The sequence below is a fragment of the Protopterus annectens genome, chromosome 9.part0, assembly GCF_019279795.1.
Source record: "Protopterus annectens isolate FY-2018-M chromosome 9.part0, PAN1.0, whole genome shotgun sequence".
In the NCBI taxonomy this organism is placed as follows: domain Eukaryota; kingdom Metazoa; phylum Chordata; order Ceratodontiformes; family Protopteridae; genus Protopterus; species Protopterus annectens.
Genome location: NC_056743.1, coordinates 1,538,021,532 through 1,538,048,991, shown reverse-complemented (window position 1 = coordinate 1,538,048,991; position 27,460 = coordinate 1,538,021,532). Strand labels below are relative to the sequence as shown.

Here is a 27,460-nt window from a genome sequence, read left to right as displayed (position 1 = left end):
CATTGTCATGTCCTGTGGAGGAAGTACTTTTGGTACTGCTTAGAACTTTCAGCAAGTTCTCTTGAGATAATTGGGTGAGTAAGGGGTTCACATGTTATGGGGCTTTCAATAGAAGTCTCTGGGGTAAAGTTGGCACTAAATATGTTTGCAGAGGTATTTGCAGTGTATGTTGGGTATAGGCAGCATCATTATGAATAAGTTCAGATTAATGTAGGGTATCTTTTAAGTTTTCTGATATAGCTGAAGAAAGGATTTAAAATTATCTTTGGCTTCAGAAGCCAGGCTAAGTTTGTGGGCTCCTTCAGTAGACCTGAGAGTGTCCTTCATTTTTTTATGTAATTGTTTTGATAATGTTCTAGAGATGGGGGGGGGGGGGTGTTGGATTTACTAAATAATTTAGAGTCTTTTTTTTGTTTCGTATTACGTATTTATGCCGGTGGATCACCAGAGTGGTTTGTTTTTTTCAGTTATTCCCATCATACTTTGTTCTGGTAGGGTCTACTAGCTCTGTGCATTCTTAAGTAGGTGCAGAATTGCTTAGTGAAGCATGCTGCTGTACTATAGTCAGGGGAGCTCCAGTCATAAGTATTTTTTTTTATTGTGTGACAACAGTATTTTGAGGCTGGCCCATTTGTTGTCCTTAAATTCATTAAGGTTTGGTGTAGGAATTTCTTGAAGTTTAAAGGAGAAAGTCACAAGTTTATGATTAGTCTTTACTGGGAAAGAAGATTCTGTTTGAGTAGTGCACGAAGCAGCCATATTTATATGAATTTGGTTCAGAATAATGTGTCCTCTAGTAGGTTTATTTGCCATCTGCTGGAATTTTTGTCAAGGCTAGGAATATTTGGACATACCCTACGTTGTAGATATAAAAAACATGACATATTATATGAAAGTCTTTAAAATCCATGTTTATTGAATCACATACATTTGATAGGTTAATTGTTTTCATTCTATACAAGACTTGGAACTTCATCTATTGAAGGGTAGTATAAAGTTGCCCAAAGTAAGGAAGTCTTTACTAATGGGGAGATATTTAGAAAACTGAGGAATCTTACATGCTCATCAGGAGACAAAGAATGTGTTCTGTGACAAGTTATTCATTGAGAAATTAATGCTATCTTTAGTGAGTTTGCAGTCTAATTAGCTAATTTCAGTCTGAGAGTTCATAGGGATCTGCCTTGAAGTAATATGTTCCTTGAGAATCAAGGAGCAAATATGACAAATGTGTTTGTGAACCCTTTCCTCAAAAAGGCACATCACCCATACAGCCAAATGATACTGAGAGGTGACTATGCTGGCAGGGTAGATGGGAGTGCTTGTTATGGGGTTTGGTGGTGCATGGCTTTGTACCGCTAGTGTATTCTGATGGAGTCCAGAGCTTGGAGAGATGACACAGGGCTTGGGGGAGCAGGAGGACAGAGCAGGTATGGTTAGCATATAGGGTCCAGGGTTGGGCACACACTGAAACTTTGCCTCCTTTTATTGCCTGCCACACCTGATGATGTCGGCACTTAGTAGTGGGACATACAGCTAGTAGAAAAAGCCAGGTTGACTGCAGTATGATGATTCTGGCTCCTTTTGTCCTTTTCTAGGCACAGGGGGATTGTGTAGCCTGTGATGGAAGGCCTTTTCCATCTGTAGGAATGGGACTTGATCTGTAGAGGGAGCTAAGGGATCTGAAAAAAGTGCTAGTTACCAGTTCTTTCTCCAGGGTTCTGTTCTAGGCCCAATACTCTTCAGCATATAATTCACTGACATCAAAGCTGATCTCAGGGGTGCTGAAGATTCCAGACTTGAGGCTGTGACCAACATTCAGATGAAACCCATATCCTTCAAGGAGGGATTTATCCTTCCAAAGTCATGGCATCCAGGCCATGGGCCAAAGCTTGATTCATAGTGTAACACTGAACTCTTTGGGGAAACAAGAACACCACTGTGTCTACTATATAAATGGCATCCTTCTCAAAATAGTCAGAGACCTAGGCACATTCACAGACAATGTATTCTGTTTCAGTCACCACATCATCTGTCAATAGAAAATTGTTTTACTTTGTCCAACTAATTGTTGAAGGCATATCCTCCGGGTTCAATAACATTTTTGCTGTACTCCTCCTTATTTGAGTTCATATTAGGGTATAATGCAGCCTTGTGCATGTGTCTTAAGTTTGAGGTCCATCTAGAAAAACTATGTTTCATCATCAAAAGTTCAGTAAGAATGAGCTTGCTGTGCTATACATAGCATCTAAAAGCTCACTCAGTCCCTTCTATTTCTTAGAGTTGGTACAAGTGACCTTTGTCTGCCCTGCAAAGCTGCAAATGCCCATGTCCTATTTGACCTCTGAAATGTTCATAAAACTGGAAATCCTACAAGTACACCCTGTGGACACATATTTTAATGTAAACAGGACTTGTTGGAGGGATAGATACTGCACCTAAAGGATGCCCTACAAGCACACTCTCCACAACCACCAAGGTAGCTCTCTCTATAGCTAACTTGGACAAATGGATGGGTAATTGTAAGTTAACCCCAGTCCCTTATGGACAGGGGAAGTAGGCAACTTGCAGAAGCTGGACTCTTAATGGATATCTAGATAGATTGCCTAGTATGTACCAATGAATGTATAAGAAAAAATTAGTTTTTCTCTTTCAAAATGCCCATCTTGGAAAGTCTACTTTTTCATACATTTCTGCCCTGCTGGATGCTTACTGGGTTTTAAATTTTGTCTTCATTTGCTCTGACTCTGTAAACAGTGTTACGCTTTTCGTCAGAAAGTTTGTCACATCACTTGTTTTTGTCTGGTCTTAGATTTGTTTCTTGTTTACTTCATACAGAGTATGCCACTTTGCTGTTCTTATAGCTAATTTATTTGATATCCTTTGCTTTCAAGTTAGCCCAACAGACAGATTATTTTGTACAGCAGTGGTTTACCACTAGATTAAAAGTTTCTTTCCTTATTTAAAAAATACTAAATTTGTGATTTTGTATGTGATGGAAAGTACAAATTCTACTTTTTGTTAAATTTTCCTTTCTGTCTTTAACAGAGGAAGAGTTATGTACCAGTTTGCATTAACTCTTAGCCGCTTCCTTGCATGGAATTACTTCATTGACATCAAGATGGAAGTGCTAAAGCTGACTCAGCATTCAGAAAACTGGACAATCCAAGCCCGTTGGAGAATTACTGGGCTTCCTTTTCATGTCCTGTTGTTGCGCTTTTACAAGCGTGATAGGACTGAACTATACAGGTGAGGTGTTGTCTAAGTGTACTTTGTAGCAAAAGTAAAGTTTCATTATACAGCACAGTACTTATCTGAATTATCTGTGATGCAAGTTCAACTTTCCTTTTTTTTTCAACCAGAAACGTCTTTATAATCACTTATGACATAGGCAATCATACATTTGTAAAAATAGAAACAAACCATATTGACATATTTTTTAATTGCAAACATTATACATCATTTATCTTCTATGCAGTCATTTAGTTAAACTTTACATCATTCACTCAATTCCTGCCATCCCTTAAACCTTATTCCTCCTCGAACACATTATTCTGCATGTATTGCTCCCACAATTTCCATTTTTTTCTATGTAATTTGCTCCTGTCCTTTTCTAAAGATCCCACCTCCAGTTCTTTTATCTCTGTTACTATATTCACTACTTCTAGTATGGTTGGTTTAGACTTTGATTTCCATTATTGAATTGCTTTTTTGGCAGCCACAAGAATAAAACTCAGCAAGGCCTTACTATGTCTACGCAATTCCGGTTCTCTATCATTTCTTTAGTTACACCAGTATGCTCTATATCTAGGCAATTCCATGTCTGTATCATTTCTTTAGTTACACCGTTATGCTCACCCAATATTTCTGACAGAGTAGTCTGCAGGGAAGTTTTAAAGTCTGCCAACTCATTACACTTGCAAAAAATATGTTCCCAATTACCTGCTTCATCACACCTCCCAACATTTGCAGTCTACCTAAGGAACAATCCTTTGGCGTTTGCTTGGGGTATAAAAATACCTATGTAGGCACTTCCAAGCAATGATTCTAAATCTTCTAGACTTTCTTGACTCCAAGTAGGCATTCATGTATCCTTCCATTGCTTCTCCTGTCTCTCTTCCCAGTCCTTTCTAACCTCCTCTGATGGGTTCATATAGTTATTGTGCGATATTTTATGTGCTGTACTAATTATCCCTTTTTTAACAGCAGTTTCTGTTCTATATTCTTCTAAAAACTCTACCAGTGCTGTTTTTTCACTTAGGATCTCCCATTCCTTTCTCTCTGCTTGTTAGTCCTTGATGGGGAAGGCGATGTCTAGACTGCAGTCCAAGTGAATTCCTGACCTCTCCCCATCCTATTGCCTTTCCCCCTATAATTATTTGCTCATAATACCTTGGTTCCTTTGTTAGTTTCTACAGTTATTTCCATCCCTTTTTTGTATCCCTACTTCCAGTCACATGCATTAGCAGAATCGCCTTTCTCCATTCCCTTGTTGGGTTCTTAGAATACTTTATTACTATATGAATATAATATTCTGTATGGTTATTGTTCTACTTAAGGATCTGCATTCAAAATCCCAGTCTTGTCTTATTTCTTTGGCTTCCCACTGATTGATTAATCTTTACTGTTATGTTATGTTATTTTTTTGTTAGGAGGCGAAATATCTACGTTTCAGGGCAGGATCTATGCATTATCAGTTCTCTGCACTTCCCTTTGGCTTATCCCCTGCTCCCATAGTTTTCTCAAAATACCTGGCTCCAGCCATTGCTTTTTGCAGACAAAGAAATATTCAGGTTTACCCCTACTTGGACAACTGCCTGATTCAGGCATACAGTCAGGAAAAGCTGTTACAGCACCTGACATTTATAAAAGATCTACTGACCTCACTGGTGTACACTATAAACGAAAAGAAATCCAAACTAGTCCCCACTCAGAAAATTGTATTCCTGGGAGCAAGTCTGGACACAGCATCCCAGATGGCATTCCTTACTCCAGAAAAACAAGCCTGTCTGACAGGCTACTTCTCTCAACTGGCCACCAGAACCCAGTTATCCACAAGGAAAATCCTGCAAGCTCTAGGGTTCTTGGCCTCCTGCATTTTACTAATTCCATATGCCAGACTGCATATGAGGAAACTTCAATGGTACTTAAAAAGCCTTTGGTGCTAACATTCTCAGGACCTGGAAACTATTATACCTGTGATATCTTGTCTAAGGAAAGATTTCCTTTGGTGGGCAGCAGCATGCAACCACAACAAGGGACTTCCCTTTTCACAACCCCACACCACCCAGACCCTAACCACAGACGCATCAGACTATGCCTAGGGTGCACACCTGGACGGCAGGTGCATTCAGGGCCATTGGAGCCCAAATCAAATTCATCTGCACATCAACCAAAAAGAAATGCTAGCTGTTCAGCAAGCTGTGGCAGCTTTCAAGCCCTTACTGTCTCCGGGCCCTCTACTAATCAAAACAGACAACACCACAGTGATCTGGTACATCAACAAGCCGGGAGGAACACATTCTTACTCACTATGCAGGCTAGCCACGACCCTTTGGCACACGGATTCAACCATGCAGATTCACCTGCTAGCACAATTCCTGCCAGGCAACCAAAACTCTCGGGCAGACAACTTAAGCAGAAATCTCCTAGATCTACACTAGTGGCAATTAAACCACAGCACCTTCAGCCTCGTAACCCAGCAATGGGGTACCCCAAAAGTGGCTTTATTTGCCTCCCACATCAACCACCAGCTCAGCAAATTCTGCACCAGGGAACCTTACAGCAAGGCCTGGAAAGTGGATGCCCTAGCCTTCCAATGGGTGTTGCTCAAAATAAGGGAGGAAAGACCAAGGACAATCCTGATTGCCCCGGACTGGCCACACCAACACTGGTACCCACGATTGCGCAGCCTGACACCATTGCCTCCATGGCACCTCCCTCAAATTCCAACTCGCCTGATGCAGCAAAAGGGAGAGTTCTTGCATCCACAATTGCAGATCCTGAACCTGGCAGCCTGGCTTATTCCTGGACTTCTCCTCCAGTGGCAAGCCTAAGTAAGCAAGTCCTGGATGTTATACGTGAAGCCAGATGACCCAGAACTAGAAAATCCTATGCTGACAAGTAGAAAAGGTATTGCTCATGGATCCAGGATAAAGGAGCTGAACCAGCACAAGTCCTCCTTACCCTCTCATCCTGGATTAACTAGCAGACCTGCTTCACAGGGGCCTATCCTCCTCATCTGTTAAAATCCATGCCTGTGCCATCTCTGCTCATTATAGCACAGAGCCACCCCTATTTTCACACCCCCTCATCAAGCAGATCCTTAGAGAGGCTAATAACTTAAGGCCACCCAGAAGAGCCTGCTTGGGCCCTTAACTTTGTGTTGGAAAAGCTCACGCTACCCCCCTTTGAGCTTGCAGCTTCAGCAGAGTTAAAATTTCTCTCTTGGAAAACAGCCTTGCTTGTGGCCATCACTTCAGCTAGAAGAGTGTCTGAGCTACAAGCACTTATGGCTGTGGAAACTTTCATCATTTAACATGCTGACAGGGTCTCCCTCAGGACTAACCCAACTTTCATGCCTAAAGTAGTGTCCAGTTTGTCTCTCAACCAATCTATTCATTTGCCCACCTTTTTCCCTACACCTCAAAGTAAGGGGGAAAGGATCCTGCACTCTTTAGATGTGCACAGACAGCTCAGATTCTACCTGGATAGGACTAAGTCCTTTAGGAAATCTGACCAGTTACTGGTCAGCTTTGCAACAGGGTCAGAGGGCAAGGCCATCTCAAAACAAACCATTTCCAAATGGATAGCACACTGTATCCATATCTGCTACAAACACCATGGGAAACCACCCCCACAGGGGGTCATAACAAATTCCACTTGAGCAACTGCCACCTCTGCAGCTTTTCTCAGAGGGGTCCCTACCAGGGAAATCCTGGAGGCTGCAACATGGAGTTCTGTCCACACTATCACCAAGCATTACCACCTGCCTATCTTTTCCAAATCCAGGGCAGGTTTGCAACTGCAGTCCTGCAGGGCATTTTAGCCAGCCCCAACTCTTCGTGACTGCCTCCACTCATTCTTCAGCTTTGGGAATCAACCCAAGTGTGATGACTGCAGCAGTGAAACAGAAAGAACATAGTACAGTTGCGTACACTTACCATAAATATAGATGTTTGAGTGTATTCACTGTTGCAGTCCTGGTTTCCCATCCTCCATCCCCCTTGTCTCTCTCTCTCTCTCTCTCTCTCTCTCTTCCTCACTCCTTATAGTGATATTTGGTATTTACTTTCTACTGGTGGTGTTATTCCACCATAACCTAGCTCCCTGTTTGGGGCTCCTGACATTTGGGGCAAGAAAAACTGATGTAATGGCGTCGGCTGGCTGTTTTTATACCACTGACGACCTGATGTCAGTCCTGGAGCAACAGCAACCGACGCAGAAATACTAAGCCTCTGGTATTTGGGCCGACTTGAGGGCTACCCCTGGCAGGATAACCCAAGTGTGAGGACTGCAACAGTGAGTACACTCTAACATCTACATTTATGGTAAGTGTACACAACTGTTCTTTCCTGTCCTGGAAAACTATTTTCTTATTGGCAACAACTTCTGCTAGAAGGATCTCAGATTCAAGCCCTATCCTCTAAACCACCGTACCTGTTTTTTTCACAAAGAGAGAGTCTCACTCCCAATCCCTCATTTCTTCCTAAGGTGGTTTCAGAGACCAATATCAACCAGTGTCTTAACCTGCCAGTGTTTTTCCACAACGTCTTTAACAAAGGTGAATATTTACATTTGCTAGATGTTCACAGGCAATTGAGATTTTGTCTTCACAGAACAAAAGATTTCGGGAAGTCGGACCAATTATTTGTTCCCTTCTTGCATACCACATTGGGAAAATCTGTAAACAAAGTGACATTAGCCAGGTGGCACTCACTGAATGTTCTAATTTGTTTATTCCAAATCATGCATTCCCTTGTCGAAACCTTTGTGAGCCCATTCAACCAAGGCTGTAGCAACTTCAGCTCTATTCCAGTCTAGAGCTTCCACAGATGATAGCTGTGCAGCAGCAGCTTGGGCTACTCCTCACACCTTTGTTACTCATTATAAACTGGATCTTGTCTCCAGGAATAGAGCATCATTTGGCTCAATGGTGCTTATGAACATCCTTAAGTCCACCCAGGATATAAGTTAGCTGGGGACTCTGTCCCACAGGTTGAGGATAATGAAATTTGACAACATCAGATGAAGTTATGTACTCACCATAACGTTCCATGTGTGGTGTCCCTTTTCATTCTTCAACTCCCCATCTTCCAACCCCCTTCCCTCTGTTTCTGGAAGAACAGAGGATTGATAGATTGTTACCCTTTTGGTATAGTTTTGCAGTTACAGATATAGTCTTCATAAAAGCCTTTTTGTCTGTTTATATCAGGAAACTCAGTCAGTGGTAATTGAGATAGATGTTTTGTGGGTAAGGGATGAGCTCAAGAGGTTTTTGGCTCCCACAAGTTATTGTAGTGGCCAGGTCTGTTCAGAGGATTGGAACCAAACCACAGGATGAGGAAGAATAGAAATGGTGGAACATTGTGGTAAGTACATAACTTCTTTTTATGCTGTGTTTAATCTTTGATCAGGTCTCCTGGAGTGGTCATGTATCCTTACTATTTTGCAGTCATTAACCCACTAAAACTCCATTACAGCTGCTGCATGCCAAGGGGTAGAGGAGTTCTCTACAGATAGCACATAATGGAGATAAAAGGAGACTTTGCCTCCTTTTCACTCAAATTCAGGCAACTGGGGAGGTTGTGCTGTCCTGGGGCATCAGACTGCTTGTTCACTGCTTAGAAAGACCTGAAGATGGCACCGACTGATGCCCTCTCATACCGTGACATTAGTTGTTGGATGTCCAGTGGCTAGTGATGATGCAAAATCTCTAGAAATTGGGGTGGTTGTAGGGTTCTGTATGGCAGGAAGACCCAAGAAGCAACACTGCAAAACTGATCTACTTCAACATCTACAGTGACAGTATGCGGACACAACTGTACTATTTTTTCAAGGTGCATTCTGCAGAGTAGTCCTGACTAGGCTTTCCCATTATGTGCTTCACGTTTTTCCTTTGGATGATCCTCCACTGAGGAAATACCTCCCTGCTTTTCTGCTTTCAGACAGCTTCCTTGTAGACAAAACAGATTGTCAAGTTGAACATTGTTATCTAGGCAATGCTATGAGAATAATTGCACACTCCTTCCACCTGTACACATAAAGTGAACCATACACATTTTAAAGGGTCATTACACATTTTCCAGGCAGCATGTTGTGTGTCTGTGTACAGATGTATTTCAACTATGCTTGTAATGGAGAATGTGCTTGAGGTTTTCCTGAGTGCATGCACTGCTTGCATGTAGTTTTATGTAATATAATTTGATGCCCTCTTACATTTTATAGCTTAACAGCTTTGTTTGTTTGTTCATAATGCACTCAAGTACAATATGTGCTGTAAAGTAATGGTTATTGTATATAGCTTTGCTGATTAATCTGGCAAGGAGTGCTGTGATTGTGCAGGCCTTCTCTCATAAGTGAAAGTTGATGTTTGACCCTTTGGATACAAGGTTCTTTTGCAACCTTGGTATAGTGCTTCCACTTAACTTTATCTGCAGTTGCTGGTGTTCCAGAAATTTTTTGAAATTATAAGAAAATAAGTTGGTAAAAAGTCACAAGTCTGATCTTTTTTAAACCTTGGTTATACTGAACTTGTATCTAGTTTGTTTCCTGAGTTGTTCAGTTTGTATTTATGTTTATTTTCAGTAGAGGCTCTGGAAGAAAATCTCCAGGAAATGGTAGTGTAAGGGTAAACAGACAAGTGTGTTATGCATCATTAAATTACGTATGAATGTACAGTTGTGTTTTAGAAATGAAAGAAAATATTAAATGTAACATTTAATGTAAAGTGAATAAATGCAAAGCAGTAGAGTAAAAGTCTCTGAATTAAAGCATGTGAGTAAGCAAAGCAGTATAATGGTACATTTGGTGTGGCAAGTAACATGTAGGTAAAACACAATATTTGTTTTATGAAACAACAAAGTAGAAATACCTTGACACTTAATTATTCTATTCCTTCCTAGGTCTTTTTGCCTCTTTGTCGGCAGACCATCAAGCCATCCACTGATCAAGATGTTCTTCCATATCACTGTTGCAGTATTCTTCACCTAAGGATCTCTTGCCAAGGATAGCTGCGGCCAGTATACCAAAGCCTTTAGTCCTTACAGGCACTGTACATCACACATATGCTCCCTACTCAAGGCAAAGGGCATAAATGTGATGTATGTATGCACGCACTCAGAACATATTTGCCACCAGTCTGAATGCCATTATAGAGAATCTGTCTGAATGTCCTTCTGATGTGCTGGTTACCAAGCCGTCTTTTCAAATAAAACCTATGCTGGGGCTTTCTCTTTCCTTATTATTGTGGTCATGTCACCCAGAAAGGGAAAATGTCAGTGTGGGAGGCAGATTCCCCATAAAGACCATCACAACCAGTGTCTTTTGTTTGGGTGCTTCTCATGAACATACAGTGTTCTATCTGCCAGGATTTTGTATCAAAGACCCTACATAGTTGCCTGTCGTCCTTGTCCATCTACCTGGAATCCGCGTCTTATGTTGTTGGCTCAGGGTGCTGTGGTGGAATCCTCGTGTCCCATGTGCAAGCTGTCTGACAAGAAGTCCAAAAAAAAAAGTTAGGCCTGATACAGCTGCTGTCCAGCCTCCCCCGTATGTCTCTGTAGGCTGGTGAAAGCCTGGAGGATCGTCTGGCGCTTGCTTTGGACTCCTGTACTGCAACCCCGTCGGAGGCCGGCATGCATCTGACTTCTCGCATCTCCTCTGAGGTTTTCAAACATCTGCGCCTGATGTTCAGGGGAACCTTGGCTGATTATAGCTGAAGGACCTAGGGGCATTTCTCAGATCTTACTGAGAAAGGAGATTGCTTCAGCCATGTTAGAACTGCATAAAGGGTCTGACCCTCTGAGGGTGTTTTGAGTGGCCACCTTACAGAGAAAGAAAAAAAATGAAGCATACTTCCCCTGTTGTAAAAGATCCCCAATTTGAATGGCAGGTTTTCACTTAGGATTTATTTAATGCTTTGATGGCCTTGAAGCCACCTCAGGGGATCTCTGTTCCTTCTCCTCGCTGGTCTTCCACTCTACTCAGGAGGCCTATGGAATTTTCTTCCTCTTGTGAGTATCTGGACTCTGGAAGAACTTCCCATATCCTTTCCCCCCTTGGACTACAGTTCACAGAATGTGGATTCCTTAAGTCCAGACACTCCTTTTGAAGAGCTTTACTTTGGTGATACCATTGCCCGTATGATGAATTATTTTAAGTGGGATTGCTTCGAAGTCTCTGATATTCAAAAAAGGCATTGTGAGCTGCTACAGATGGAGTCTCCCAAACCTTCTGTTGTTCTGCTGTTCTGGTTGCCCTGTTGGATACCTTTTCAGCAACTTCTGTAGCCCCTGACTCTGAGCCTTCTACACCTGATAAGTTAGATAAGTTCTATAAAGTGCCTGAGGAGTACACATTTTTTTTTTATAAATGCCTGTCTGCTGACCCTTCTGTAGTGTCTGTCTCTTCTGACAAATCTTCTGATAAGGATAGGGCCTTGGAAAGGTTGAGCAAGAAAATTTACACTGCTGACACTTGTTATTTAAGACCATTCACTACCAGACCCATATGACTAGGTATGTTTTGGCTGTCCTTTCCCATGTTTCTGAGGTGGTTTCTGCCCTTCCCGACTCTGAAGGGAAATCTTCAGCTCTTTCCCTGCTGAAATTCACTTCACAAGTTCCCTACCATTCCATCAAATGCAGCTGATGCCCCTTCTAAGCCTGCTGCCTTTGTTTCAATTATGAGGCTTCATTCTTGGCTTTGTCTTCAGGCTTTACCTGATGACATTTAAACCAAACTCCTGGATTGCTCCAGTTCTGAATGTGTTTATCCATACATCCTCTTTATGCCCTATGCCTTGCACTGGGAGCATACATGTGATGTACAGCGCCTATAAGAGATGAAGGCTGTGGTATACTGGCCGAATAGTGGGCTATCCTTGACTGGAGATCGCTTAGGTGGCTACTGCAGCACTAAAGAGAAGGCCATCTACTATTATGGTAATATTATTAACAACTGGGCATTCAGCCCATTTGTTCCCCCGTACGAGAAGCATTTGTTCAGTACTGTACGGATGTGAAAGTCTCCCAAAGGAAATTGCCACACCAGTAGCCATGAGGATTGTTTGTCCTCTTGTTGGCATCCTGGCAGTTTGGTTCATGTGTTGTAGCCTTGCATCATCACGAAGGCTGGAGTTAAGTGCCTGTATTACTGCTTGGACCAGCTCACTGCTCTGCATGTATGCATTCATTCTTATGTGGCAGTAAGTGCTGCCATTACATGTTTTCATGAACACAGCACACATCCATCATGCAGTTGCAGGCACCTATGGGCAAAGCTTCTGCCTTGACCTGGAGCATCAGTGAGCCAGCTTTTTTCCTTCCAGTTTTTCTTGAATTGTCTAAACTTTGTCTTCTAATGTTGTTTACATTTAAATTATCCTCAGTTTTCTCATGCCCTTTCGCTTACTTCTTTCCTTGTATGAGTCTGTGCTGTTTAAACACACACGCAGATATGCAAGCGCACGATCGTGGGGACGAGACAACATCATGTTCTAGATTCTTTTGCTGTGTGTTGCACAGTAGTGATTAGTGATGACCATTTGTAAGCAAGGCAAATATTTATTTTAATTGCAAATATTTAATGTTTCATTATCAATATGGATGTAGAAGCTAACAAATATTTTCTTGCTTTGTATTTTTTTTTTTTTTTTAGTAATGAAAAATGTAATACTTTCAATATAGTAAATTCAAGATTGCTATTTCTCAAAGTATTCCCCTTTTAAGTTTGAGGGGGTGTGAGGACAGAGTGCGAGTACAAGGGGACTTATCCCTTGCAAAAAAAAATAAAGGAGAACAGTGATGATCAGGTTTCACTGTTCTCTTGCATTTTCAGCCATTCTGGGACTCGCATTTTCAAATGTCAGAATTACAGTAGGAAAAATAAGATTAAGTATACAGTGTTGAATTCTTGATCGTTTAACCTGCTAATTTTTAATACTGAATAGAAACGGCCACATGTAAGTGAGAGGAAGATATTTTTTGTAACTGTGCAGGTCTACTGTGCATGATGTGGTGTTTTGCAGCCCATCTCCCATTCCCACTCCCACCACTACCATTCTGCCAGTCCATCACAACCAGCTGCAAAAATGTTTTGCTCTGCAGTCTAACATTTAGCATTGAGAAATTACTAATTTCTGCTGTGATACTGTTTAGCAGATGTAGGATTGCATTTAAAACCATGATTTTGGTATTAATATGTTGTTTAAAACTTCACAGTGTAGCTGTATACTCCTATGATGAATGCTAGACTAACTGCTCTAAAGGATCATTTTAAGCCTAGCCAATAGCTTGTGGTTAGAATCAAACCCTGTACTTTGTGTCTGTAAGGTGAAAACCTTAACAGTTATGCCAGACCCACCCCCTATTGCTGATTAAGCTCAGACATATAACATTTTTATTTGGTCTTTATTGATATTCAGTAACAAGGACTATGGACCCAGATGATAAGAATATGTTACATATGAGACTTCCAAGATGGCTGCACACAGATCAACAACATAACATCAGCTCTTCCAGTATGAAAAGAAATCAAGAAAAAGGAGTACCACTGATAATCATTTTGGTAAAATTCAGTTACTGGTTAGTACATACACTGCCTGGATGCCAGCATAGAAGAAAGTTGGAAAGCCTGAAAGAAAATCGGCCACAAAAGGTGAAGAGAAAACACTGTCTGGGAAGGATTCTTCAGGAAAAAGCAGTTCATGTTTAGCATGTTTTCAGGAGATGGCTTCCAGTAATATAGAGAAAATAATAAATCCAATGTACTCAGAGGTGAGTGATTAAGGTATATGAAACTTTGAAGGAATATATCAGTTCAAACAACAAAAGGCTGAAAAAATAGAAGCTTTAACTAACCATTCAGATGAACTGATAAAACTGCAAAAATCAGAGGCTGACATGAAGAAAAAGCTGGCTGAATATGTTTCACAAGAAGAACTGTTTTTTAAAAAAAGTAGAGTTAGAGGGCAGAGTGTGCAGAGAACCTGAGATGTTCTGCGGTACCACAGAAACTGGAAGGAACAGGCTATTCATTTGGTGACTAGTGTTCCACAGCAGAATTTAATTGAAAGGGCACATAAAGTGTATGCACCAAAACTGTCCACGAGAAAGCAGCCAAGACTTGCATTAAAGTTGCAGTCCATACCAGCAGAAAGAGTTGATTCTGATAAAATTGTGGCAGTAGGAAAATGTATTAAACATTGGAGACAGCACAGTGTTCATAGAAAATGATTATTCACTGTACACCAGGCAGAAGAGAAACAAATTTATCCCTACACTCGGAATGTCAAGAAGTAGCTGCGAGATTCAGACTGTTGTATCCAGCTCTCCAAACACAATCCAAAAAGCAATCAATATTCAAGAAAACACGAACCAACGCTAGAACCAATAAATTTCTTTCTTCTCCATTTATTATGATCTGGTACCTCGGCCTTTCGCCTTCAAAGGATCATAAACACAGTTTGCTGCCAACAGTTTAAATACACTCCAAGTAATGTTGATTAGCAAACAATTCTCACATTAATTACTCATTTAATAGATCAATCAAGTATTTAAAATGGTCACATCATTTTTGTATAAGAAATACCATTATTTCATTATTTAAATATTTAAATACATTTTTCTAACCACTATTTTATAAAGGTGCCTTATAATATTATATTCCCAGTGCATATCAAATACAGATTAGATTATTAACTAACTCCATGAATAAAAAAATAAATGAATGAATAAATAAATAAACAAAAAAAATTTTTAACAAAAAAAATTGTATTTTATAAATTATTAATTTGCTATAGTATTAACTACATAAATGTGAATAATTCAAACACTTAATTCCAAATTTAACCCATAAGGTTTCAGCGTGTTATACTTCAGAATCATTCTAGTTTCCAATTCCAATAATTTTTGGATATAGATATCCCCACTTTCAGAACAAAAAGGTTTGCCCAAAATACAGAATTTTAAACTATTAGGGCAACCACCATGTTTTTCAAAAAAGTGCTTGGCCACAGGACTCATTTCATTATGATTTTTAATATCTTTTAAATGTTCCAAAATGCGTATTCGAACCATTCTTTTAGTTTGTCCTATGTACCATACATTCACACAAGAACAACCCAAAATATAGACTATCCCCACTAATTTACAATTGAAACGATGTTTGGGAAAAAATGTAATACCGTTAATCCTGGTAATATTACTAACTTTCTCACAAAGGCTACAATTCCCACATGGATAGGTACCTAATGGAAAACTCACTCTTTCATCACCTTTTTTAGAGGGATTATAATTTAATAACTCCTTCAAATTTTTCCCTTTCTTATATGAAAAAGTTATATGTTTTGGAAACAAATGGCCTATGTTTTCATCCTCATAAATTAAATGCCAATATTTCCTCACAATTTTAGTTAATTCCTCAGATAAAGGTGAAAATTTTGTAACATAAAATAATTTTTCTTCATTAATTTCTTCATTATTTGTTCCTATCATCTTGGATACAAAACACTTTTGTCTCTCCTGTTTCCCATCCATTTTCAAATGTCTAATTTGGTAAGCGATACCTAATACTTTGTTTTTACATGTTAATAAATGATCCTTACTATAACCCCTCTTAATCATCCTAGATTCCACATCACTTAATTCTTTATCTCTCATTTTCATCACTCGTATGGTCAAAAATCCATTGGAATTCACCCAAAGGTAATGACCGTATTAAATGTTCGGGGTGCATGCTCTCTGCATGCAAAAACATGTTTACTAAAGTATCCTTTCTATAGGGTCTAAAACCAATATTTTCATCTTTATGATATAAAGTTATATCTAAGAAGTTGATTTTGTCCCTACTATATTCAAAGGAGAAATTCAAACCATGATTGTTGTTATTCAGATTATCAAAAAATTAAAAAAATTCAGTAATGTCCCCCCTACATATCAAAAAGAGGTCATCAATGTATCGCTTATAGAATATTACATTTTTCCTATAAAAGGTAGTTGTATAAATGAATGTTTTTTTCAAAAAATCCCATATACATAATGGCATATGAGGGCGGAAAAGCAGCCCCCATAGCCGTTCCTTTTAGTTGCAGAAAGAAATCATTATTAAAACAAAAATAATTATGCGTGAGACAAAATTCTAATATTTGTATCAAAAATGTAGTTCTAGGTCCATCTCCTAACATCTCCTGAACAGCTTCTATCCCCCATCTTCTATTAATATTGGTATATAACGACTTCACATCTATTGTTACCCAGTAATAACTATTATTCCATTTTATATGGCAAAGTTCATTCAATAAATCCTGGGTATTCAGTATGTGTGCTGTTATTTTAGATAAATGTATTTTCAAATGGAAGTCCAAAAATATATTCACTTTACTAAGAAAGGAACCTATTCTTGACACTATTGGCCTTCCTGGCTGTTTTTCCAGACATTTATGCACTTTAGGTAAGGCATAAAGTGTCGGTGTCACAGGTTTCTTAAACAGCTTTCCAACATCAGCATGATTAAAAAAGCCAAGACGTTCCCCTCTTTCTAGTAAGTTTAATAACTCAATATTAAATTCAATAACAGGATCCCCATTTAGACGAAGATATTAATTTTCGTTGTTCAACAGATTGTAGACCATTTCACAATATTTGGATTTCTGCAAAATAACCAAATTACCACCTTTATCTGCACATTTGAAAATAAATTCCTTTTTAACTCCAATCATACTTTTTAGGGCCATCAATTCATTCTTATTTAAATTGTAACACTTTGAACTTCCCCTTAAATTTTCCACTAGTAGTGTCAGTTCTTTAAATATAACTTTAAAAAATGTAGTAATAGCGGGTACTTTTATGTTAGGTGTAAACTTGCTATCAGAGATTAAATGTGGTAATAACATTCTCCCATACCCCGTATGATAACCTTCATTATTTTCCACACAAGGTATATTTTCATCTTCAAAATACATATCAGCATTTTCATAATCATAAATAGATAGATTCAATAAATCATCATCATCAAATTCATCATGAATATTAGATATGTTAACATCATTATTACCATCATCAGTTCTATAGCTCTGAAAAAACACTTTTAAATATAGTTTTCTAATAAACTTTTTTAGTTCAAAATACAAGTCACCGAGAGAGGGGAAAAAAAGTTGGCACAAATTTACTGCCTTTAAATAACACTGATCTCATAACATCACTGATAGTCAAACATGATAAATTAATTAAACATAAATTCCATTCATTTCGTGCGCTCACATGCTCACTCCTTAAAGCGGTTCCTGCCCTTTCTGCCATTCCTTCCTCGACCCGATTTATTGGTCTGAAAGGAATTGTTAGTAACAGTAATTCCATGAGCAGAAGAACCATTTACATCATTTCCAACAGTCCCGTTGTTAGTGGAACTATTAAAAGTCACATTCTTTGATGTAAAATTACTTCTCTCCCGTTCTCCTGAAGACGCTGACATGCTACGTTGCTTTTGCGAGCTTCTCCTAACCTTTGACCTGCTACGTGTTACTTCGCGTTGCCATGAGAACAAGGAACCGCTTTCATAGTGTTTCATGTCTCGCAACAGTTTACTTTTTTTACGTAACAAAATGTCAGTCTCTAACTTGGAAATTTTGTGTTGTATCCAGCTGTCTTCAGTGTTTTTTCCTGAAGGATTAAAGTCATTTTTGACACAGAACATTGTAAGGAAGAAATAAAAACACTTATCCAAAGAAGTGAGTTGGCAAGCTGAAGGAAACTTCTTCTCATTCTCCTGATGGTAAGGTTCATAGACAGCATTTGCCAGTGAAATCCTTTCCAGTGTTCTAAAGGTGAATGCTTGAGAGCCAGAAAAAAGCACAGGAGTTGAGCAGAAGAATCAACAGTACCTTAGATTTGAACTAGAATCTGGTGTTGGGAAATGGAGATGAACAGGAAGACCAGCAACTCTGAAACTGGTGGAAAAAACTGAACACTATAAAGCATCTTATCACATTTGTGAAGTATAGTTTTGCAAGAAAAAGTAGTGAAGAAATACTGGACATTTTGTTGACTTTTTTTAAACTTGTGGGCAGTCTGTAAATCAAATACCCCCCCTTTATATCATTAATGTTTAGAATTACTGTAAAAGGGGGAACTAACTGTAAGTAAAACACTTTTTATTAGTATTTCTGTAAAACATTTCATGATATAAACTGCATGTTGTATACAGTAAACATTTTGTGTAGTCAGGTATTTTAAATGGGAGGGGGTCTTTTCAGTGACCGTTGCATGTGTTAGAGATATTAAAGTAAACAAGTACGTTTTATTTGTAAGAAGTATAGATTTTTATAGAATAACAAGAGAAAAGGGCTGGACAAAAATCAAGTTTAAAATTCATATGCTGCGATCTTGGGCAGCTGACGTGGAATGTGGTGTAAAAGTGCATATGACATATTTAATATGTATAACATAACAATATAATACAATACATGTAGAATTTGGATACATTAGTTAATGCATGTAACGCAAAAGGTGGAAATGCACATTAAAAAATGTCATGTATAATAGGCAAGAACAACTGCTTTTTATTATGATGGCTATGCTGTCTGTGTTATTCTGGAACATGAATGATGGAATAGTTAAAAGGAAAGAGTATTGAATTATATTAAGATGTGTATCTCCGCATTTGGGGAAAAATGAGCATGTGAATTTGACAGTGAGAGGATTGCAGAACAGATATTCAGCAGAATATCCAGGACAAATGAAAAGGAGAGTAATTGTACTAATTGCTAAAGGTGCTCCAATATGATGTGGAAAACAAGAGAAACATGGTAGATTTGTGGTAGTAAGGGGCTTTTGGCAGCGGAGGAGGATTAAAATGACATATGTTCATATTCCACAGAAAACTGCCGTTATGGAGCTTAAAATTGTGGGAGAAATCTGCATTCATCAGGGAATATTATTTATTTGTGGGGTCTGGAATTTGATTTGCAAAAGTTTTAATATATCGGGAACCTAGAACTGACAATATAACAAAAGAGGGTAGATTTATGAAGAAGTTTTTGAAAATATTTGGTATAGAAAATGTGAATTCAGTACCCAGAAATCTGACAGAATTTACACGTTATTCCCCAAGGTACAATAACTGGACTATACTAGACAGAAATTGTATTTCACTGGAACATATGCATTTAATTGAAAGCTTTGGCACACATCCAATAAGTACTTATAATCCTGCAGTAATAAAAACTGAAAAAATGCAGGGTGATCAAATAAAAACAAGATACTGGTGCTTTCCCATCTATCTGTTAAAAAGAGAGGAATTTAAGGAATGGGTAGTGGAAATTATCCAGGAGCTATTGGGGAATAAAGACTACCAGATTGGCTTCCTTTTTTTGGAGGATAGCATCTTGGTTCTGTTAGGGATTGCACGATCCATTCATTCGTGTAAGTTCTTATAAAGTGCAATTGTATAGGATTCAACAGTTGTACCTCTATTGTCTGTTAGCATGGGTGTTGTGAAGTTTGCCACTTCTGTCTTAAGAAGCGTGAAGTTGGCTTTGGAGAAATATTTTAAGGTGGTTTCCGTAATGGGGGGTGGGATGTGGATGTCTAGGGTGATTTGCTTGTGGTTGGATCTGACCAACGAGGAATTGACCTCTGGTGTGGAACACCCGTTGCCCATGTTGGTAATGACCAGGTCTAGGATATTGCTGCCACTGTTGGGGGTGTGGATAAGTTGATCCAAGGCGTTGGAATTTATGAATTCTAGAAAACGCTGAGCACAAATGTTGGTACATGAGTAGTTTTCCCAGTTAATGGTGGGGTAGTTGAAATCGCCTATTATTAGGGTGTTAGGTTGTACCCTAATATTTTCCAGTGTATCAAGAAATGAGGAGTGGGAATCCTGGGGCATGGTGGGGGATCTGTAGCAAGCTACAGTTTGGATTGCAGTCTTGCCCAGAGTTAGTTGCACTTGGATAATCTCGGATTCATTATGCTAAGCAACTAGCCTGGAGGTGTGGATATCCTTAATGAATATGGACATGCCTCCATCTTTAGTGCTTCGGTCCAGGTTAGGTGGCCGAAAGGTGTGGTATGAATTATAGCCTGTAATGCAGGGGTGCTCTCTGGAGCCTTGAACCAGGTCTCTGTCACTGCACAGATGTCTATGTTCTCCATTTTAAGGAGTGCCTCAAGTGAGTGCATTTTGAGGTTTAGACTTTTAGCATTAAATAGCATTACCCTCAGATTTTGCTTGCTTGTACCTGTTATGGTGGTGAATTTGTCATTTGAATCTTGCCTAAAAAAAGCACTATAGGGGTGGCAAGAGCCTTAGCCAGTATCTGGAATCCCAAGGGGACAGGTGCAGACCATCTCTGGCAAAGCATTGTGGTTTGTCAATCATGTTATCCCAGGCAGACCGATACTAGATCCCCTTAGAATGACACCAGAAGCTTAGCCAATTGTTGGTCAGTCATTTTGTCCTTGTACTGTGGTATCATTCTGGGTGAAGGCAGGATGCTACTCGGGGCTAGGGTCATATCTGCCTGGGCTACAAGATCGGGACAGCTCCTCCATGTCTCTTTTCATGTAGTCCAGGGAGGTACATCTCAGTTCATTCACACCAACATGGACAATGACAGAGTCATATTTGTACTTGTTGTGGATTGACCTGAGTGCATGCGTTATGTGGAGGATCCTGGCACCTGTCAGGTGGCTGACAGTAACTTTCTCCTTGTTTAGCCTGGTAAGTGGAACATCAGTGTGCCTGACTAGAGTCACGTATAGATAGTAAGATGTGAGCAGTGAAAATGTTTTTAGTCCCTGTAGTCTTGTGTACGGGTCAAGCATACTTTTATCAACCCAAGAAGAAGTTGTGGACAAAGTTTCCTTCAATTCTTTATTAATTAATCAGGGACGGAAAAAGGGCAAGAGTTAAGTGGGGTAAGTTGATCCTTGCAGTACTACAAAGTGGTTTAGGTTTAACAGATTTGAATGGATATTTTAGAGCTACACAGTTAAGGCTCGTATAGATAACACAAGCAGGTTGTGATTCAAAGTAGAAAGTGATGATGATGAAGCAAGAGGGATGCTCAAGAAATAGAGAGTGGTATTTGAGATACAGATCCTTAAAGAGAATAATAACCGTACAGATTTTTGTCCATAAAGTAGCAGAAAGTATTCTACGAAATAAGCCAGTATGATAATGGAGAAAGATTTTGTGGATGACTGCCAAGTAGGGCCACAGAAAATAAGCAAGAGGGGGCTGGAATTTACTGGAGAAACCTGGCAGAGGAACCAAGATATTGTGAGTAAGTAACTCAAGCAGGAAAGGTAATAGTGTGGGATGCGGCCAAGAAGACATTTAGATTGCAGGCTAGAGACTGCCTTCCCTACCAGGACTTTATCTAAATGTACAGGCAAAGACAGAAGGGATAGGAGAATTTTAAGTGAGGGATCTGCCCTGGTACACTTTTTAGTTGAATCTAGAACAGATGCAGCTGTTAAAAAGGGAGAATTAGTAAGACATGTAAAATAGTTCATGATAGCTATAATAATCAATAAGAGGATGTTAGAAAAGATTGGGAATAGAGACTGAAAAAACAATTTATAAGAAAACAATGAGAAGACATATGTATGGCTTCCAGTTATGTATCCAAGTCCAGAAAGTTTAGGATTTTTGAAGTGTTTGCTTAGGTATTCTTATACCCCAAGCAGACTTCAAAGAATTTTTCCTCAAGTAGATAGCAAATGTTGGAGGTGTGATGGAGAAGAAGGAGGAAACTTTGAACATATGTTTTGAGTGTAGTGAGTTGGCAGATTTAAAAAATTCCCTACACAGTACTGTATCAGAAATATTGGGGGAGTAAATGGCTTTTAAGTAAGGAAATGATTCTTTTGAGCTGGGATGCAGGATCTGAATTGCTTAGACGCAGTAAGGCCATATTAAGTTTAATTCTGTTGGCTGCCAAAAAAGCGACTGCTAGAAAATAGAAATGAATGTCTATTGAGTATTATAAAAGAGATAAAAGAACTGAAAAAGTAATCTTTAGAAAAAGGGAGGAAGCAAATTACATAGAAGTGAATGCAAGTTGTGGGAACAATACATACATAATGTTCAGGAGGAAGAGGAGTGAGGTTTAAGGGAGGGCACAAATTTGGCAATTTTTTGTAATGTACTGATAGTAACAAACAAAAAATATGTGATGTATATTGTATTTAAAGGGAAAATGTTAAAATGGTTTGTTTTCTTTTCATTTAATGGGTCAGATTCTGTAAAGTTCTCAGAAGCTGTTTGCTGACAGGGCAGCATGGTAAAGGAAGATTTCAGTGTACCTGCTGCAGATGTGATTTCAGAAAACACGCTGAAAGCAGTTTGAGTACGTAGCAATTCAGCATAAGAATTATGGATTCCTTGCATGCCCGTCTGATTGCAAAATACATTATGCACACACAGTGCAACTTAAATGCAACAAAACAGCACACAGACTGTGTTTCTGAAATCCTTGATGGATACTTTACGACCGCCAAGGGAGTAAAGCTAATACTACAGACTTCACCAAATTCAGTAGAAAAAGATCAAAAACAAAATACATAAAAATGCAACCTGTTTATGAACTGCAACTGCAACTGGCTGCAGTGTTAAAACCATAAATGAGGCTATGGCTGTGCACCCTTGAAGGAAGCCAACTAGAGTCGCAGCAAGGCTGTACCTAAACCAGTTGTTAGACCAGCAAGTAATTGACGGGTACTGCCTTGACAGACAACTTGTGCAGGCTGTGTCTGCAACATGTGACCCACACATGTCTGTGCATACCCTGCAAGGAAACCCAATCCCCTTTGAAACCAAAGTGTGTCTCAGTATGGGTGTACCTGCATCTTGATATCTCAGAGACACGTGGAGATGATGTTGGAGTGTCAGTTGCCAGCTGTATCCTGGCAAGATTACTGGAAGCAAAGTGGATGACTACATACACATTTCGTCCACCCCATGGAGCGGAGAACATTGCTGAACTAGTTCTGTAACACTGCAAACTCCCCAAGTGTATTCAGTGCAGTAAATTGCACATGCATACCTATCAAGACACCAGTACATCTTGACACAGACAGATACATAAACAGAAAGGATTGGTCATCCATCATCTGCCAAGGTGTGTGTGTGTGTGTGTGTGTGTGTGTGTGTGTGTGTGTGTGTGTGTGTGTGTGTGTGTGTGTGTGTGTGTGTGGGGGGGTATATAACAACATAACAATCATCATGGCAACATGCACTAGAACCATCCATGATGCTGCCATTTAGAGGGAAAGTGGACTTAAGGGTTGCACTCCAGCAAGGTGAAATACCTGAGGGACTACTACTAGGTAAGTACAGTAGCGCACAGCTAGAATGTAAGCTGAGGATACCCCTCAAAACAATATCCATTCTGACCAAATTTGTTTTCATTCCCCACAACGGGTGACTCTGGTTATCCACTTGAGCTATGGCAAATGATCCCATACATAGAACCATCCACCCTGCAATAGAACATATGTCATAAGCAAAAATGCCATAGAGTGCAAGTTTGCTGTACTTAAAGCTAGGTTTAAATATCACTCTGGACACATTTGGGGATGCACTGCAATACACTCCTGAGAAGGCAGCATAGGTAAGTGTTTGCCATGCTACATAACATGCTAACTAGAGCACATGGCAGTCTTCCAGCTGCAGGTGTGGGTGAAGAATCCCCAAGAACCCTAGGTGTCTGAAGAGGACATCCCACAGGTATCAGAGGAAGGGCAGGAGGACATAGGTAACAGAAGACAGGCATAGGCAACGTAGGGTGGAACCACAAGTGAAGGCCCAGGAAACTCAACAGCACCTGACCCACAACTTTGAGTCATGACAGGCCAGAAGTAGGTTAGAAGTTAATGTTCAGGTGTTATCCCACCACAGCAGCATGGATTGCATCTAATGGCAATTACACACTAGATATACACACTGACCATTAGATATAACACCATCGTCATAATACAATATGAACATATGCAAATATGTCACAACAGGATCATCATTTGGGGGCTCAATTGACACCAGTATGCATACGCACTCTGATTGTTCTGTCCCTTATTGTTTTTCATGCAGTGATACATCAGTTCTACATATTCCTGTCTCTACAATATAATATGAAGAACGAAAAACCACACAGGACATAATCCAGAACTCCTTAATAGCCCCAGAAAAATGTTATCAGAGTAAAGTGCGAATTCAATAATATGAGCCAGCTATGTTTATGATACTGTTGGTCATGCTCTAATAGATTATAGGGTGACGTCTGTGATGTCTCGCACCATGGTCCCCTATCCTCTGACCATGTACAGAAACGTGTTACCCTGGTTGCTCCATAGAGGAGATTAACGAGGTGACAGCACCACTTTGAGGTGAAGGAGCACAATTGTGAGTTGAAGGCCTTGTCAATGGAGGGACAACAGCAGATGGCCCAGCAGTTGAACTCTGTGCAGGTTGGACCATAGATCCTGATGCTTGATGGCCAGTGGTGGTTCTGTGGACAGGTGGCCTGCCTCTCCCATGTTGCAGTCTACTGAGCACAGTCAGGGAATGCAGAACCTTGCTGGTACTACAACACTGCTGCAGTACCGCTGAGTCCAGAGTTTCTACCGACTGTGCCACAGATAGCAGACTCTGTCTTGAGCAACCAATAAAGCTGTTTTCCACCATGTCTAAACTGTTGTCCTTCATGCATTACGCGTAGCTAGTGTGCCACATGATCTGTGGCATTTGAAAGTGCATGGATGTCTGATGGATGCCGTCAATGTGACCGCTCATTTGCCTGCAGCAGGAGGGAGATGCCCTCTGACACCTGGCCATGCACAGCATTTGCATGCCTACATGTGCTGCGATGCCATGTTTCAGGTGGCTGTGGGGAACTGCCATCGGCAGCGGTCTCAATTGGGGTCTGTCATTCAGCGGCCTCACCCTGTTCAACTTCCAATGTCCCAGCATCCTGCAGATAACTAGAGAAGTTCTACTCCACATCTTGAGGCTACAGTTGCAGCAACATCGCTGTCAACATCTTGGATGGACTTTCCCAACACGTCAAGGTCCTAAGTGCCAGGAGCTATAATACCATGCTGAGACTCTTTCTGAAACCACATTGTGATCACTGGATGGGCTGATGGACGATACAGATATTTGATGTGCTACAAGATACAAAGACACAGATCAGGATATTATGCTTACATCATGGGATGGATAGTATCAGACATATGCATCTCACTGCAGTGTTACAAATAATAACTTTACATGAGGTCTACTGTATGTGTGTATGTTTCACAAAAATCTACGTATTTTTGAAGTATATTAGTTTACAAGGCCAAAATATGTGAATAATACAAAAAAAACACACCTGACAACCCCTCATGGGAAGATGGTACTGTTGAAGAGGGATGAACTGCAACTATTCCATCTACCTTTGTTAATGTACAACAAGCTTCTACAACCATTTCTCATTACTTACGGTTTACTTGCGAATTTTAGTGTGCTGTTACTGTGGTACTCCATTGTACACTGAGCTACTCTGACTTTCTTGTGGTACATTTACATGTTACAGTGTTGTCTGCAAGTTTAGAGCGGTTATCGGCATAATGCATCGGAGTCTGCGAATATTATGGAATCCAGACCAATGTGTGTTTGCCTGTGTCTTATGTGATAATTTAATAAAGGTATTTAAAAAATGTTACATCCAGGATGGGGCATAACGTTTGAATTCTGAAAGCATCTATAGCATATCATTTGGGACTTCAGTTTTCTGAACAGAAAAGAATGTTTACTGAACCATGTTTTTGTAGTGATGTGATGTGAAAGAAATGCTGTAATTTTGATTTATTGCCCTGTCAGTACAAGTGTAACAGTGTTCTTAAACTACACTGTGAAATATGTTAAAAAAAAAAAAAAAAAAAGTACACGCTTTGCAGACCGTTATCATTTTCATTCGGTCATGATTATGTATGGTTAGTTAACTCTGATGAAGCCCAGTAGACGAAAGTGGGTGAAGTGGGTGAAAGTGCTTAGTTTCACTTGGTTGGATATTATGATAAATAAAGTTTGACTACAGACTGAATGAAGGTTTTCCTTTACTGTCATGGGTTGTTGTTTTACGAGTGGTGAACTGTTCGTCTTTTTGACAGTTGTAATTTTGCTATATGTAGTTTTACACATATTTCAGATGATATTCAAATACCTCTACTTTTAGGCTGTATGTAGATGGTTATGTCTGCATGAAACCACGGGAATGTTATTGCTGTAATCCAAGCAGTTCAGCAAGTCAAATATGTTATTTATCTGAATGTGTTATTGTATGACTTGATTATGGCTATTAACTCTGATTTGTTTATTCTTTTTCAACATTGTAATGGTGATTTCAATATCAAACATTGTGCTGGAAGTATGTATGGAGCTTTTCTCTCCAGACCTGTGCCGAGAATGGGTATTTAACCCAGTTAAAATTTCATGGTCAGCAAAAGCAAATAATTAAATACCCAAGCTACTGTGACCATCAAGGCTGGATTTCTGAGCTTTGCTGTTGGTATTTTAAGTTTAGAAGTTACTCCAGCAAAAGATCAGCAGTAATTACACTTTCACTTTCACTTCTGTTTGTTTATGTTGTCGTTCATTGGTGCAGTAAAATTACTTATAAATGAATGCAAGTTGTAAGTAGGTTGAAAGAACAAAAGTGAAGGTTGTGGTACTAACCAGGCTTTTCCGGTTTTAGAATGTATGATGCCTACTCCACTTTCTTCCTGGGCTCAGATGGACTGATACACTGTCACAAGGTGGATAGGGTAAGTACTACCATTACATAAAAGATTTCAGAATCTGCTCATGTTTTTAGTTTTGTTTACATAATGCCAGCAGTGTTTCACCTGTAGGCTTTGATCATTTTAGTGTGATCATTAAATAGATATTATTATATAGATATAGATACACATATACATACATATGTATATATGTATATGTATATATATATATATATATATATATATATATATATATATATATATATATATATATATACACACAGATATATATATATATCAGACGTAACAGTTACAACCACCAAATTGGTTATATTTAACTAAAATTCAAAAACTTAATTAGATAATTGCTGAATCCATTTAAAGTGCCACATCATAAAAATGCTCGTACATACAAAAACTTCATTACACAATTATATAAGTTAAAAAAATTACCATAAAATATATTATAATATTAC

General features: G+C 39.4%; 1 protein-coding gene across 2 annotated transcripts in view; it reads left to right on the top strand.

The window, feature by feature from the left end:
• CCHR9.PART0H6orf136 (chromosome chr9.part0 C6orf136 homolog) overlaps positions 1 to 27,029 on the top strand; it is a gene marked incomplete at its 3' end in the record, with an annotated part of 226,560 nt that extends 199,531 nt beyond the window's left edge. For both annotated transcript variants that reach the window (XM_044084493.1, XM_044084494.1), the window contains 2 exon segments: positions 3,046 to 3,246; positions 26,960 to 27,029. In XM_044084493.1, the coding sequence (XP_043940428.1) occupies positions 3,046 to 3,246; positions 26,960 to 27,029 (271 nt within the window).
• Positions 27,030 to 27,460: the final 431 nt, after the last annotated feature.